Source organism: Nothobranchius furzeri, chromosome 13, assembly GCF_043380555.1.
Source record: "Nothobranchius furzeri strain GRZ-AD chromosome 13, NfurGRZ-RIMD1, whole genome shotgun sequence".
Lineage (NCBI taxonomy): Eukaryota > Metazoa > Chordata > Actinopteri > Cyprinodontiformes > Nothobranchiidae > Nothobranchius > Nothobranchius furzeri.
Genome location: NC_091753.1, coordinates 35,147,502 through 35,165,104, shown reverse-complemented (window position 1 = coordinate 35,165,104; position 17,603 = coordinate 35,147,502). Strand labels below are relative to the sequence as shown.

Below are 17,603 nucleotides of genomic sequence, written 5' to 3'. Positions count from 1 at the left end.
GATTTTGATGGATAATGGTGCATGTCTCTGCATCTTCACAGACGGAGACATATACACTAGGCTCGACACCTGATGTGTGTTTTTACCTCTGTCAGTGTCGTATAAGAAGACGAATTGGTTCCAGTCGTAGTGGTCCAGCAGTGACAGTAACGCCCCTCTGATGGACGGTCGAAGCTGCAGCGTGAACTGTCCCTCTCCCTCTGTGGGGAAACTGGGGGTCACCAGGCTGATGTGCAGAGCCCCACAGAACGAAGTCAGTGTGTTCACCGACCGCTTGTCGTAAAGGCCGAAGATGGCAAAGACCCCCCTCGAATACTGAGAACAGACTGATGGAAATAGAAACAGACAGAAAAAGAGTAAACAAAAAGCTATGTAATTTGTTTGTTTGTTTGTTTGTTTACATAAATCTAAGGGGGTAACCCCAATGAGATGAACCGTCTCATTTTCAAGAGGGTCTTTGTTTACATGCAGCAAAAGCCTGTGTAAGAGCAAGATAACTGAGTAAATACCTGAGAAATAACTGAGTAAAAACTGAGTAAATACCGGAGTAAATATCTGAGTGATTAACAGAGAGAATAAATGAGTAGATACACAAGTAAATAACTGTGTAAATAACAGAGTAAACAACTAAGAATTACCCAAGTAATACCTGAGTTAATAACTGAGTAAAAACTTAGTAAATACCTGAGTGAATTACTCAGTAAATACACAAGTAATTAACTGAGTAAATAATGGAGTAAATAGCAAAGTAAAAAGTAAGTAAATTAATTAGAAAATAACTGAGGGACTACCTGAGTAAATAACTTGGTATAACGTACCAAAAGGGTCCATTTTCACCTAAATATTGACCAACATAATAACCTTTCATCTACAGAAATAAATCCACTTTCTATTTGGCCTTCCAAATTCAGAAGGTTCTGCTCAGTGCATGTTTACATACAGAAGACAAAACATCCAGACAAACAATCTGTCCCAAGGTCTGACGCAGGAGCCAGACTACTGATTCCTCACTCTGAATAAAAACTGAACCTACTCGAAAACTACAACACTTTACAACTTATAAGTTAAATAATCATGTGATGAATGAGCAAGATGTTTAAATCAAATGTTTGAATAATCTGTGCTTAAATCAATGAATTTGGAATGAATATTGTTCTTACAATGATCCATTTATATCACAAATCACTATGTGTTTGATTTAATAAGATAATCATTGTTTACACTCATACACATTACAAAAAGATACATATTAAGGTATATTTTCACCTCAAATAAGAGTTTTGAACATTCTTATTCACAGTGCTTTGTATCTGAAGAAGGCGTGGCTTTCTGAGGGATGTTGGTAAAACTCCAAACGTGTCAAATTCTGATTTGCCAAAACTTGACCAAAAGTCATTACATGTAATAAAACAATAATTACTTCCAGATTCATTCAGTTTCCAGCTCACTCTCGATTCGGCCAAATCGGGAAAGAAGCCTCTTTTGAAACAGTCTCCTTTGACCTTCAGTCAAAACCTTTCAGCGACGCTGCAAGTGATTACAGACACAACAGCTCTTTTCAGAGCTACTTCAACTGTCAGACATCCACCTTGGACACCTAATCTGCAGACCCCGGGTTGCATCTCATGGCCGGGGAAGCTGAACTCAGAGGAAGCTACTAATCTCTATGTATCGTGGTTTTGACGTCCGGTGACCTCAACACTTGACCACACCCCTCTGGACCGGCAGGAACAACTCATGCAAGTGTAGCATAAGCCTGCATACTGGTGTCTGATGAGGTTTTTAATCAAAACAACACTCTAGTTATAAACAACAACAAATTATTTTACCGCCCAGATTTCACATTTTCTCTCAGATACAAAGCTTCCATTAAATTTCACACAGCACATTAAATCACTCCATATCCAATACACCACATCTCAATATTCACATCCTATCATGTATAAATTGTTAGTTTTGGAGAAATAATTTATCTTTGACATCTCTGTTACCTCAGAGTAAATACCTGAGTTAATAACTTAGTAAATAACTGAGTAAACAAATGAGTGCATTACTTAGTAAACAACTTAAGAAATACCTGAGTAAATAACTTAGTAAACAACTGAGTAAATACCTGAGTTAATAACTTAGTAAATAACTGAGTAAACAACTGAGTGCATTACTTAGTAAACAACTTAAGAAATAACTGAGTAAATAACTGAGTAAACAACTGAGTAATAACTTAGTAAATAACTTAGTAAACATGCAAAACACAGCTAAAACAATAAAAACAAAGAAAAAAATACCTCACTCATATCTCATACTTTCTATTAGTCGTACAATGCTCTCAATGCTAACCCAAAGGAAATATTTCAAGTTCCAACAGTAGCAAACACAACTTGTAATAAACAGACTAAAGCCCCCAAGCAAACAATAAATAAATAAATAAAACAACTTCAGAACAATTACAAAAGACATGGACATAAACAGTATTCAGAAACAATCGAACTGCTGCGATTGGCCTTGTATTGACTTATTCCAGCCAATGGAGATTTAACACAAAACCCAGTTTACCAATTTCTTTATTCAACTGAGGAACAACAGTATGTCTGATCATTTAGTGGAAGGCGGCATAAGTACATTTTTTAATAAGTTGGAATATCAAAGTATATAGATGTGGAAATGAACAGCAACCAGTGAAAAACGCCTAGCTTTTATTGAAGACCAAAAACCCTTGTTTTCATTTGAAATTAGATCATTTACTCTTATTGCCTATTTGCATTTAACATTGAACAGTTTTATCTGCTAAGGATTAAAATAGGTAGAGTTACAAATAATTTAAAAGAGCACAGTTCTTAATTAAATTCCCACTATTGAAGATGTCTCAACATGCCGACCATGTTAATGAGCCAAGGTTCAGTTTGTCTCAGCCACCATTTTCACTCCTAATTAGACCAACAGACTGTGTTTTGAATGAAAAGCCAGAAAGGCCTTATTAACCTAAGGAGAGCTTGAAAATGTGCCAATCAAATGCAGCAAATAAACAGCATTTAAGGCACCACAAGTTAAACCTGTCCTACTGTACCTCATAACATGCAAACACAAATTCTCAGCCTAGACTGTTTCACACAAGCAAGCTGACATCAAAGACCCTCACCAGCTCGTGGTGAACATTCCCACGAGATACAAGTGTCTTCTTAAACAAGCTTTTTGAAAGAAAATTATCCCAACCTGTTTAGAGGTGAATAGAGACGTCCCCACCCTCTGACCCATGTAATGAGCTTGTTTAAATATAAAATTTGTCCCCACAAGCATTTAAACAGAAGAAAAGAAAGACAAAGCTTTCCATCTGTCTCTTTTTCACTCATTACACCAGTAAGAAACATCTGGGATTCCTGAACATTCCGACACTATAGAAACGTCAATAGATGAGTTTAAAAGTGGGTCTGCAGTTTTTAATTTTAATGCCCTTTTCCTCTTTTCTCGTCATCTTTCATCCTCTTACGTCTGCCTCTTCTTTCTCTCTTTAGCCTCATTCAGTCTTTCACTCAGATTATTTCAAGTGGACTTTATTTTTCGACTCAGCCTTCTTCCTGCATCTCAATTCACTCTCCTCTCTGCTACACGCCATACGGGAGTAAACTGTTACTCTGAATCCTCCTCATTATCTTCTTTGTGCATCACATCATCCCACCAGTTCTTTTTCCTGTTTTTAAGGCAAACACACCATACATTCTCTCTATTCCCTCTGCTCTCCCTCGCTTCATCTGCGACTGTACCCCTGCCTGCCTCTCTCCCTCCCTACGAGGACTCAGAGTAATTCCATTATCAGCTATAAGCCTCAGTGGGGGTACACACTGAGGCAAACGCAGCGGTTCGCCTTGTGGCAATTAAACAAAGCCGTGGCCCCTGCACCCAGAGGGCGATAAGGCAGGGATTTAGCCTCCGATTATGACAGGAGCTAAATGTCTTCAATTCAGAGAAGCGACATACTCGCTGTACTCAGCATGTGTCATTCAGCAGGAGCTGAGTCATGGTGTCCTCAGCATTCTTAGCATCTTTTATGATGTTTACTACAGTCAATCCACAAATTTTTATGTTTCGAGACACGAGAGATGGTTGCGGTCATATTTTACTGAGACAGCGGAAAAGTGTGAAATTTAAAATACAAAAGATTCTGAACTAAATCACTGACTTTCTTAGAAGATAAATGTCTGGAATCAAAATGACAGAAAAAAGGATTGAAGCAGATAACGAGCAGAGACAGGAAATCAAATTAAACCACAGGGGAAATACACCTTTTCATCTTTGATGGCAGCCATCTGATGTTGCTCTGAAATAGCTTTGGGTGAAGATAAATGATATCACACACGTTAAGGACAAAAGACTATCAATATGCAACTGACTATTGATAATCACTCCTTGAGGGAGTTCAGGTCACAAGTCCCTTTTCTGTCACTTTAAAGCTACAACAGCAGTTTTACCCTCTAAAATCACCACATTTTCATTCTTCACTCATGCAGAGTTTATAATGAAATCTCACTTCTTGTTAATGTAGAATGTTAATAAACTCAGGGACAGTTAATGTGCTTCCCGCTCAGTCGGACTAAAGTTATCACAAGGCCCTGACAAATAGAAAATATATTTCAGCCTTTCTGTCATGTTCTGTGCCCCTGTGGTCCACAGCCCCCTTCAGGTTCCCTCATGTGTCCCCTTGTGTTCCTCATGTGTCTCCTTGTCTGCGCCCTCCCTCAGGTGTCCCCTTGTGTTCTCCATCCCTCTCTAGGTTCCCTTATGTGTCTCCTTGTGTTCCTCATGTGTCTCCTTGTCTGCGCCCCCCCCCCCCCCCCTCAGGTGCCTCCTTGTGCTCCCCAGCCCACTCCAGGTTTTCCCCTTAGGGGGTCCCCTTAGGTTTCTGTGTCCTTGTGGTCCCCAGTCCTCTCCAGGTTTCCTATCAGGTTCCCTTCTAGTCACTCCCCGTAGTTTTCTGTAGGTTCAGGTTTTCATTAGTCTCCTTTAGTGTGTGTGTGTTTTCCTTCTCCACTTGTTTATTCCTCCCTCACTCCTCAGGTTTATAGTTATTTTTGGTTCTCCTGTGCCCTGCGTCTTTTAGGTTCATTTATGTAGTCTCATAGGTTATGGCTTATTCCCCTCCTCTGCTTAGTTTTCCCTTCCCATTTTGTTTATTGATTTCATCAGGCTCTCCTCGGGTTCTCTCTCCCCACACACCTGCTGCTCATTTCCTAATCACCCAGCCCCTGTGTATAAAACCCTGTCTTGTCTCTCAGTGTGTGTCGGTCCATTGTCGTTGTCAGTGTTGTTCTGTTCCTCCTCGTGAAACTCTAGGTTTTGCTCATTAAAGAGCTTTTTGTTTTTGTCAGTCGGGTAACTGACTTTAGGCTTGGCTTCCTGGATTTTTGCTGCCTTGTGTCGTTCAGGGTTTCTGCATCTTGGGTCCTAACCTCCTCCTGGCTCAACGTGACACTTACAAAGGAGTATTTAAGTAAATCAAAGAAATGAAAAGGCAAACTTGATCCTATGCCCCATGTTTCTGTTGTCACATTCTGTATGCACTATTTTTAATTAGAGACAAAAAATTCTTGCTGTTCAGCCTCACATTAGCACATTTTATTTATTTGTTCACATACTTGCTGCTATAACACTGCACTGCATGCAGTACAGGAGTGTTCCACTAGGGGGCACACTAGACTACTCAGACTGGACAGAGAGAGCCGGGTTTGTGGGTACAACCAAAACAAACATGATGTCCATAAATAAGCTCACTCTGGCTAATTTTGAGATCACAACAAAAAGAAAGACAGCAGTGGTATCATAAATGGTGGGAAGGTCCCCTAAACCAGAGATGGCACTACGATGAGTGTGCGGAACTCATTTTGTAAAGTCCACCTACTGGTTACTCATATATTGCAGCGTTAGAACGTGTCACGTTATTTTTGGGGGGCGTGCACAAAAAACGCTTCAAACCAACACAAGTAACACGCAGCAGCCATTTTAAATATGCGTTTGCATCTTTAAACTGCATGTACATCATGGCCCTTAGTGTGCAGTGAAGACATATTCGGGAATTTTTTCCATGGACTGGTATTTTTAGAGTGTGTCTGTCTCGTTACATTTTATATAAAACTTGCACTGCATTAAAAAAGCATCATACCAACAGTCTAGGGCTGGGTGATCAATCAAAAATGTGTTGTTATGGAAATGTCTGACTAACCAATACCCTTTTTCCCACGTCAATAAACTCAGTAATAAAAAAATGAAAAGATGTGTGTAGGTTGGTGACATTCATGTTCCTTTAAGAAACTGTACTGTCTCAAGTCACGTGACAACGTGTCTCAAAGTAATACACGTGACAGCTCCATCTAGTGGACAACTTTTGTTTTTGCACTTACATGTAGTTATCGTCTATAAATTGTTGTTGAGGTGAACTCTTCAATATACCGTGAGAATGATTTTAGGCCATATCCTACAACAGTCAAACATGGTGGTGGTAGTGTGATGGTCTGCAGATGCTTTGCCATTTCAGAACTTGGACTACTTACACTAATCAAAGAGAACCTTGATTTCTAAAGTTAAACCCTAGACCGAAAACAAGACGTTCATGCAGGAAAAACATCCTATCTGGACTCTGACAGTTATCACAGTTGTTTCATGCAGATTTTGCTACTTACAACCCACCATTACATTCAGGTGACAGTTTCCTTTTTTACATGAGGAGTTTGATTTGAAAATGGCATTGAGCATTTACTGGTTTTTTTTTGTCTGATAATGAAAAGTGTTTGCTGATCTGAAGCATTTAAAGGAGGAATATGAAATAATTTTACAGTGACATAATCACACAACAGTCTAATATCTCAATCATACTGGAAAGAAGTTCACAAAATTCAGTCTCAGGCGGCTGGAGGGTGGTCAGTGTTTCCAAAAAATTAAAGAGGGATGTAGTTTCTGTTTATAATGGGTGAGCCAGTGGGTTAGTCAAGTTTTAGCTGAGCTAACGCCGCAGCGCTAGTTCTTTTGATTTGATATATATATATATATATATATATATATATATATATATATATTTTTTTTTTTTTACAGGACTGGCCTCTTGAATTAGCAGCTGTCTGTCACTTTATCTACTCTAAATTCAAACCTTTTTCTAATTAGATTGTTTTGGAATTTTTAGAAAAAAATTAACAATGAAACTGATTACATTTAAAAATGTTATTCACAAAAAACCTTTCATAAGTTCAGTAATTTTCCTAATCAAGAATAAAGACCTACATGTCCTAATTTATGACACCACTACACCCAACCTGTCTAAAAAAAGACCTTTGCCAACTAATAAATTAATGCTTCAATAGGCAAGCAAACACATTTTGCTTTTTGTACCATCTTGATGCCAGACTTCATTACTCAATGTATCCTGTGTAGCCTCCGGAAATGGCCTGTTTTTTAATCTACAGGTCACCTCTTCAGTATCGGTCATTTGGAGACATACGTAAGTCTCCAACTGGAGCTCTAATCTACAGAAGAAACTGTTGCTTCAAGGCCTTTCCAGGCTCACTCTTATCTAAGACTGGTTTTTATTCACAGTACAAGACAGAAGAACTTTTAAAACTTATAAGTTAAATAATCATTAATTAAATGTTTGTTTATTGTCACTTATAATAATTATAATATAAATGAAATGCTTTCATTAATCGGTGCTTGAATGACTGAAGTCTGAAATGAATGTTGTGTTATTATTACATTGATTTATATATGGATCAGTAGTGTTGATATGACAAGGCCATCACCATCTACACTCACACAAGGACAAAGTAAAGTTAAGTTAAACGCGTGACACATAGATATTTCTTTACCCCAGATCAGAGCATCCAGTATCTGAGAAGGCGTGTTTTCTGAGGTTGTCTTGGTAATATTCCTCAACATGTCAACCTCCGATTGGCCACACAAATCATAACATGAGAATATTAAAACAGAATCACTCTGGTGATTCAGCAGTTGCAGTTTGTTCAAGTTCGAGTTGGGTTCGCATTCCAGCTCTCATCAGTCAGTGTTCCAGTTCTACAGAGTTCTAGAGGAAGCTACGGCCGTCCGTAGCGAAGTCTCTTTAACTAAGAAGCCGCCTTGACATGCCGTTAAGGTTGTTGCAAAGCTAACACAGCAAACGGTTCCTGTAGAATAAAGCTGATTTTATTCCAACTCCTTAAGTCTAGACGCAAACGGTTTCATCCAACCTGTGTGACTGGCAACATCTCTGGACTGGAGAAGTTGGCACTGTGGTCAATCTACTGGACCTGGGTGCTCAGAGGTCATCTGACCTCAATGACCTCCGGATCCATGAAGAGGGTCTCCGAGAAGGGTGAGGTAGAACACAGTGTGATTGCGTCTGATGTTTTTTGATAAGAACCAATTTTGTAGCTTAACTCAAACCAAATTCTTTTACACCCAGAACTCAGCTTTCCTAGATACGGAAGTTCTGATAACATCACATTCACACATAGGCACCATATACCACATCTCCTCCATCTAGATTCATCCATCACAGTAAATATTAGTTAACTTGTCATGTTTTACTTGTTTGGACAATAAATTCTTACTTTTACAAACCTGAGTCTTTCCTTGAATCAAAACAAAGTGTTTACAATCCCTGAATAAACAAAGAATCCTAGAATCTTCTGACTAACAACACAAAGGCCAAGCAGGTTGATATTCTATATTTATATAGAGTATCACAGCTTATTGATCATAAGTAGAGGTAATATATTGAGCTCTTAAAACACTCAATTTACCAATCCTACATATTGGCGAGCCAGCCAGATTTATTAAAATTGTCCACTTCGTGTTGGTTCTGATTCTTCAAAAACTATTATTTTCTGTCTGGGTGAAAAACGAGGGTGATCTTGTTATTTGCCACCTATTTCACAAACAAGGAGACTCCCGTCCCCACCACCAGGGGCGCTACTCTCCCTGGCCACTCATGTCTGTGTGTCAATAAGAAGCTCCATGGTTAACTGTTTGTTGATATTGAAAGGTAAATGCATTTATTTGTGTGATTTTGTCATGTCTGAGTGATTCTGTCACGTTTATTTGTGTGATTTTGTCACTGTTGATGAAGCTTGTGCAACTTGGCGACAGAAAACGCTGATCTCCACTTAGCACTTAGCTACTCGCTAATCCATTCTGATCAACAAGTAATATTAGCTTACTAACGCCGCATGCCGGACATTTTTCCGACGAGAATACCGGACATTAATTCTGTACTTATTTCGGAATTAGCCAGGGATGCCTGAGGCTGGTTAACAAGCCAGAAAAGCGCTTAATTTCCCGCAGCTTGGTCGATTGGTAACTCGATTTTGAAATAAAAATGACTGAAACTTCAGGTTGCATGCAGACAATGACATCATTGTTTTAAAGATAGTTTCCCTTCCACCTGAATGTTAATGAAAACAATTACTGACAGCCTGCTACCTGACGGTCTCCAGAGCTCAATGCTGAAGAGTGAGGCAGCATGTATGGTGAGGACAATTTAGTGTTTTATTCCCTCACACATTTACATTAACACTGCAGAGCTCAGAAGCATCATTGGCAGATGTGGCCTCCAGCAGCAGCGTAAGAATGAAAAATAGACGTCCCTTTAATACCCTCTGGTACAAAACTTAAAATAAAGCAGCTGCTCAGAACAGGAAACATTGATACTTTACATGTTAAAAGAACCACATTGTCCATTAATTCTCGCAGAACTTCAGAATAGACCTCAGACACCTTTGGGAAGCTAATTTTAATCAAATTTGTCTTTAGGGAGTCTTCTCCTGGGTGTTTGGCAAAGTGGCTGAGCGATCCAAGAAAACTAAAATGAAGAAGTCAGGTGAGCCAGTGCAGTCTGTAACAATCTTTTCTATCCATACACTCATTGTTTACTCCACTTTTATACATTTCTATTTACATTCAAACACATGTTGCAAAGGAAGGCACATCTATATTTCTCATATGCAACACTACGCCCTTCAGTGTAAATCTATGCATGCTGTTTAAAATCTTGAGTGCTAACTGAAGTGTGGGTTAAAACATTGATTGCAAAAATAAAATAATAAATACAAATTTATTACACAAACATCTTGATAACTCGCTTTGCAGGGCTTCCAATTTTTAACAAGGTCTTGGTATGACATTTTCTTTATTACATTATTTTTTTCTGTGTGTCTATGCTAGGTTAGCTTAAGCAAAATAAACACAAAGTGATATTGAGAAAATTTTGTATCTACATATATTTTTTTCATTTTACCTGTTGGTGACTTAATTGCACTTTTAGAAAAATAAGCTCCCTCTAAATCTACTGTGGATTTAGTTTTGCCCTGTGGCCACCAGAGGTCATATAATCTGATATGTTTGTAGTGCTGTTAGCTAGCTGCTGATTGCTCCTGCTGTAGCCAGTTGCTTTAATCTTGTTGAACATGGATAATTGAAATACATTTGAGTTTCAGTAGTTAGGTTATTTGTAGGGCTGCACAGTGGTTAGAGCTGTTGCCTTGCAGTAAGAAGGTCCTAGGTTTGCTTCCCGGCCTGGGATCTTTCTGCATGGAGTTTGCATGTTCTCCCTGTGCATGCGTGGGTTCTCTCCGGGTCCTCTGGTTTCCTCCCACAGTTCAAAAACATGACTGTTAGGTTAATTGGTCTGTCTAAATTGTCCTTAGGTGTGTGTGTGATTGTTTGTCCTGTGTGTCTCTGTGTTGCCCTGCGATGGCCTGGCTGTCTGTCCAGGTTACCCCGCCCGTTGACCGCTGGAGGTAGGCACCAGTCATAATTATTTTTCATCTCCACTCTCCTTGATCCTTGTTTTTGTCTGTCTGTGCTTTCAAATCTCAGACGTCCCCATCTTTCCCCTCTTGATACAACATGTCTCAATGGGCCTGTGTCATTGCAGGCCGCACCAACACCAGCCTGCCGCAAGGCTGGAATGTGCCAGACAGTGGCGTCATTGTAATAAAATGTGCGCTAAGCTTGCTTCATAAAGCTTTAATGAGAGAAGGGGACCAGCGGCATGGCGCATTATTGCTACCGTAAAAACGCCGGACACAATAGGTCTCCTGGGACTTACTCTACTTGCTTGTTCCTTCAATGTCTTCACATGTGTGGGTTTTTGTACAGTTTGTAGTGCTTTGGGGTTACTGTCAGACATTTCTCAGGTGCTTATCTCTCCATAAATCAGCTTTTGCTTTGTCTGCAGAACCCGTATAAATGGGTTCTGTGTTCCTGCTTCTCTCTGATTAATTGTTTTTGGATCTCTGTACGTTTAGAAAGCTCCTTTAATCTCATGCATCACAACACGTCACTTTGGTTCTTGTACTTCACATCCAGCAATGTCCTATTTGCATTAAAGAGAAGAAAATAAGTTTCACAGAACATTTTCTCAGCTCTCATTCTTGTATTTTTTTCTTCTTCAGTACAATTGCTCTTTCTTGTGTTTTTGCTTTAATTCTACCTGTTTGGTGCTTTTATGTATGCATAAAAGGCTCTTTATTCATGTTCCAGCTCTAATAAACAACCAAAGATAAACCTGCTACCAATTTCACTGGCAGTGGTTTACATCACTGCTCAGCAGCAAATGCAATGCACACTACAGACACAGTCACCTGTGACAACACACAAAAGCACAACCCCTGTATTCTGCCTCACTCACATGCTACAGCCTTCAGATGTTAGATTTGGATGCTGCAGCTGCTTCTCACCCATTAGTCTGAACAACAACCCTCTAGCTGAGGCCTTCTTCAGACAGCTAACACTGCAGAACACCGTGAACCCTCATTACCAGAAGGCAAAAGCGAAAATAAAAGATGCATCTCAGTAAACAAGCCAGTTTAAAAAGCCATAAGGTGCATTCCTCCTCACATAGGACAGGATACCTGCAGAGCAGTATACATGGACATGTGAGACAACAGTAAATGGCAATAATATTATTTTATGAGCAACATAATTAGGGAAAAAATGACTGCCCAATGCCTTGTGCACCTATTTTACATTCACCATATTTCCAGCAGAAGTCTTCAGACTGGGAAGATGCCGTCAATAAATTCTGTTTGGGACTGCAAGTGAGTATGAGCAGTCTTTCCAAAGAAGGAAATGCTAAAAGATGTGCTGAAGTTGTGCTGATCCTTATCTCATCACCAGCAGGGAATAATATAAAGAGGAAGAAAGCATAATAAAGTAAAAAGGTTTAGTCCTTAAGTTATTTCTTTCATGTGGAGGCCTTGGATCACAAATGTCGACATGCAGAGATGTTTCACAATAAAAACAATGGCAGTTTCTCTAAGCAAACTCAATGGATTGCTAATGTCTGCAAACAAGATTAATAGATTGAATTAGTTACTGAGGTTATTGTTTTTAGCGTGAGGTATTTAGAATGGTGTGGAGAAATGTTGTTGACATTTCTCAAGACTCCTGGACCCTAGATCAGGATCCCACCATGTTCTTTACAGATCAGCCCTAGAGTATCACCCTGAGGCCCAGATCACTTCCTTCACCTTCACCACGTTCTTTAAATCAGCAGCATGTGCACACAATGATCCGTGTGATATTCAGTTTGTCTTTTTTAATAATTCTGCAGACATTTCTAAAATTCTGTGTTTTTCTGTCAATATGGGGTGCTGTGAGTACATTAATGAGGAATTAAATTGATTTTCAAATGGGTGCAATACAACCAAGAGTGAAACATTGACTGAGGTCTGAATAGTTTCCGTACCCACAGTACATGTTAGCGTGCACTGGCCGCATATCATAAATACACTGCCAAGCACACTTCCCAACATTTCACCAGACCACAATATGCTAGTAAGATTAAAAAGCATTACAACCTCGCTGTGAATCTGCTCAGATGCACACTCAATGTAGACTCTGCAAAGACCATCTATGTTGTTGATTCTCTAAAATTTAGATGTAAGGAAACATTAAATAAAATACATCTGGACTTGGTCTGGGTCAGCTTGACTATTGAGGTAATTATTTTTAGCGTGAGATATTTAGAGTTACATGACTGTCAATTTTTTTATTAACGCCATCAGAAAGGATTCCAAACTACATTGTGTTTCATGGTATACCCAGGGAGTCAGGGTATACCTTCAAGAGATTGTTTGGACACCTGGATTAAGAGAGAGAAAGAGTTAAATATAAAGGAAATAAATTGAAGTTTACCTCATTAAAATGTTTATTTTTTTCTTTTTTACATTTTAGTGGTGATCTCATTCTGAATGACATAATTTGCCTGGGCATATGTTCAATAAATAAAGTTTTTTTGATGATGTTTCGCACATCTGTAAGGCAGCAGTGATTAGCAGAAACACATGGAAACACAGCTAATTAAAAAGCAGCATATACCGGTATATGGGCAAATCTGTTATATTTAATTTTGAAAACTTTTCTAAATAAGTATGCTCAAACTATTAATGAAAATCCGTCAGAAAGTTTTCGGTAAATCTGAAAGTTTGACTTGGGTCAGTAAATTAGCTCAGACAGTCTATAGGTTTAGACTTGATGGTCCAAGTCTTTGTGTTAGCAATGGATGGAAAACAAAGTTTTGGGTTGATCATTCCTTTATTTTAACATGTTATAAATGAAGTTTTATTAAAAATTTGCTATTATCATTATTTTATCTTTTTTCACACCTCGTGTGGGAAAAATGGGGGACATATGATGCAAAACTCACCTTTTGCATCTTTTTTTGCTGCAATTGGGGATTCTTCTGCCTCTTTAAACACTCCAATCACGAAAACCTGTTGATGCATTTTCTATCTAACTGGTTTTGGATATTATGTGCCTAAAACATGCCATTTCAAAAAGTCACCATTTGTGATGTCATAAATGGCAAAATGACCATCTCTCACATGCAAGAGAGAGCTGCTGCTGGAGGAACATTGGCTCTACTCCGAGCCCCTCCTGAGAAATGGAGCTTCTCAGCTTATAGCAACCTGAGCGGGAGCTGGGTGGGCATGGTCAGCTCCAGCTTGTTTTCTCAAAGTGACAGATCCCTGAAAAGGTTCATTCTGGAAGGTACTGGAAGTGTCAAGAATAAAGCTGATTTAGTGCAAAGAACTTCATAAACATGCCAATAAATATACAACTCTTAAAACTTACAAAAAATGTCATAATATATCCCCTTTGATGTTGAAAACAGTAGCATGTAAACAATTAGAGATAATAAATGTAATTTACAAACATTTCAGGTCAAATTAACAATTACCTGTGGCATTTACCTCCCAATAATTCCTGTAAGTGTTTTTCTCACTAACAGCAAGTGTGTATCTTGTCATTTATTAGCTTTGACGGACAGAATGCACCACAAAATGAAACTTCTTTTTGCAAACAACAAAATAACTTTTTGCACCTGATCAAAGCAAAGCAAACGACTAGTTTGGAGATCAATGGATTCTCAGTGACTTTATGGATTTTAAGTGCTTAACTATGAGATTACGCTCTGGAGGAACAACTGATGCTGCCTCATTCAAATGTGGAAAATAACAATATATATATATGTATCCACATTTCTGTTTTAACAAAACTGAAGCTAAGCTTAAATGTTACCAAATAGAACAGCTCTGTCGGTCTGGGAAACATGACGCTACAAACTTTTCTCAACTAAAACAACAACCTTATAATGATTCCTGCAGATCAATGACAGACACTTATGCACATGCTACTATATGAGCATAAGTAAGTGTGTGTGTGTGTGTGTGTGTGTGTGTGTGCGTGCATTTTGACCATGTACTGATGTAACTTTCCAAAGCAGCAAATAGAAACGCACATTCTAATGAAAACAGGCATGCACTGCAGGTGTGTATTTAGGTTTCCTGTTAACCCAAAGACGAGCTATTTGCATGGCTAAACTTTACAAAAAAACAACCCAAAAAATGCACAAACAATTGCAGACCACTTACTGAAGGTTTACTACAAGCAACAGGGTCTCAAGTGCATTCATCAGAAGCCTTACGAAGACAAGGCTGAAGATTAAGCTTGACAATCAATGGTCTGGAAAGGGCATTCAGCCACCTTATAGATTTCATATCAGCTCCTGTCTAGTAGAACATAGTTTACAAGATAACAAAGCCACAATAGGTTCATAAACAGGGCAGCGATTGTTAGAAGTGATAGAGCACCATGTGCCCTGGCGGTTTCCTCTCTGTGTGTGTGCACACTTCTGGTTCACTGTGTTTCTGAATCAGGACATTCATCCCTCTGTCTCAGTCAAGCTTCCCCTGTTTTCGTCCTCTTTGGCATAACTGCCTCAAGCAGAGAGAAAATTGAGGATTCAGTAGTTTTCAATGAAGAAAAAGGCAACAGAGGAAGAGAGCTGTTCCAAAGCCCACGAGGGGATCTGACAGTGACAAGAGAGTGTTCAACTCTGCCAAGAAGACACTGCAGAGAGGAAGAGGAGTTCAGGAACGATGTCTGCAGACAGAGAGAGTGAAGATGTGCTGGTCTGTGGAGAAGCAGCAGAGAAGAAAAAGGCTTGGAATGTGACTTCAAATGTGCTCGCAGCTATTTGCAAGTGTAGAGAGTCATTTCATCAAGAGACTGCACACGCGCTCAGGTTCGTCAACATCTGTGAACACACTAATGGAGGAGCCGTAAAGGGCAGTGAGAGGAAGAATGTTTTTAGGCAGCGATGTCTCATTAGAGGGTTGAACATCAGGTCAGAGAAACAAAGGGCATGAAGAATAAAATCAAGATTCTGGGTAAAACTACCACACTTACATTTGGGTCCACTCTATTTAGTTTTTCCCTCCTGCACCTCCATACCTCAGGGTTAGTCAGTAAAGCCTCCAGCAATGAAAGTATGGATTTGAGAAGGGCCTTTAGTGGTTTAAAACGGTCAAACAAGGAACTAAAACCGCTACAAGATTGGATGAGCTGTGTATTAATAAGTTTTAGTGATACTTATAGATCTTTCCAAACAATCATAATTAGGCTTTGATGAGATGTGTGAGTAACATTAGAGTAAGAATGAGAAGTGTAGTAAATAAGCGTAGCTTGTGTAATGGGTTCTGAAATCTATTCTTCACAATGATTAAACTGTTGAGGAAACAAACTGGATAATCATCACTTCGATTCTCACCCGTTTCTCACTCATCAGTTGGTTTTTCCTTTATTATGCTGATAATTGACACATTTTATTGCAATCTCAAATGAGATTTCCTCCATTTATTGATTAGCTGACACCAGCTGTTTACATAACACACTGCAGTAAGATTTTTTTAGACTTGTTCAAACCATATTTTTAATGAATTTTAGAAAAATTCTACAAAAAAATCACCTGTTATAGATTCTTTACATCAAATAAAGATCTGATTCATGACTGGAAAAATATAGTGATCATTCAATGTTGTAAATTGTTCTCAGTGAATTTCACTTTCCTATCCACGTTTTCATCCAACACATCAGGTCCTGCCTCAAATGAGGGATTTTAAGTATCGCAGGGTCTTGTTCATGAGTGAGGGAAATAGAGCGCGAGATTGATTAATGCTGCATCTGAAGTGATGCAGGCGTTGTGCTGGTCTGTCGTGGTGAAGAGAGAGCTGAGCTAGAAGGCAAAGCTCTTGATTTACTGGTCGATCGACATTCCTACCCTCACCTGGGGTCATGAGCTTTGGGTAGCGCCCGAAAGAACAAGATTGTGGAAACAAGCGGCTAAATCAATTTTCTCCACAGGGTGGCTGGGCTCTCCCTTAAGAAAAGTATGAGAAACTCTGTCAGCTGGGAGGGGCTCGGAGTAGATCTGCTGCTCCTCCTCTTCGAAAGGAGCCAGTTGAGGTGGCTCGAGAATCTGGTTAGGATGCCTCCCTGGTGAAATTTTCCGGCACGTCCAACTGGGATGAGACCTAAAGGAAGACCCAGGACATGCTGGAGGGACTGTTTCTCAGCTGGCCAGGGAACACCTTGGGATTCCCCCAGAGGAGCTAAGTGGCTGGGAAGAGGGAAGTCTGGGCCTCACTGCTTAGGCTACTGCCCCCGCGACTTGCCTCCCGGAGAAACAGATGAAAATAGATGGACATCAGATTATAACTACAGCCATAAATACTTCACAAATTTTAAACAATTTTGCTTGTTTCTTCCTTTAACAATTGCACTCACTCACACAAACAACAGCTGTACACTGTGTGACTTTTCACTCTTAGCATATAGCTCCATCTCAAACTCTACGACTTCCTCGCAGAGAAAAGCTCCCGAGTCATGTGCTCACAATGTACGACCCAATGCTCGGACACTGCCTGACTACTCACACTGCACATGTGGTAGCAACACGCTGGACCTAAGAATATGTTGAAAGTAGTAGTTTTTACACAACACGTAGGAAAACCTGTAAGACCTGGAGGTTGTTGTGTGGTTATTGATGTCTTTTTGTCTCAACTATTATTTGCAAAAATGAACAAATACAGACTTTGTTATTGATGTCTGTCGTCCTTCAGGCTTGCTATGGGAAGACACACAGGGGTTTACTGGGGGTGGAGAAGGAAGACGATAGAAAGGAAGTAAATCAATGTTTTGGGATCCGTTTTATTTGACATAAACATTGCAAACACGATTTCTTGACAGTCCTTGTCATTGTGTGTGAAGAAAAGTGTAAAAAT

The 17,603-nt window shown here is 39.4% G+C and overlaps 1 protein-coding gene across 6 annotated transcripts in view; it reads right to left on the bottom strand.

Annotated features, from left to right (window-relative positions):
- Positions 1-17,603, bottom strand: part of gria4a (glutamate receptor, ionotropic, AMPA 4a) — a 195,887-nt gene that overhangs the window by 133,676 nt on the left and 44,608 nt on the right. For all 6 annotated transcript variants that reach the window (XM_015951696.3, XM_015951695.3, XM_054742742.2 and 3 more), the window contains exon 3: positions 87-326. In XM_015951696.3, the coding sequence (XP_015807182.1) occupies positions 87-326 (240 nt within the window). The remainder of the gene's footprint in view (positions 1-86; positions 327-17,603) is intronic.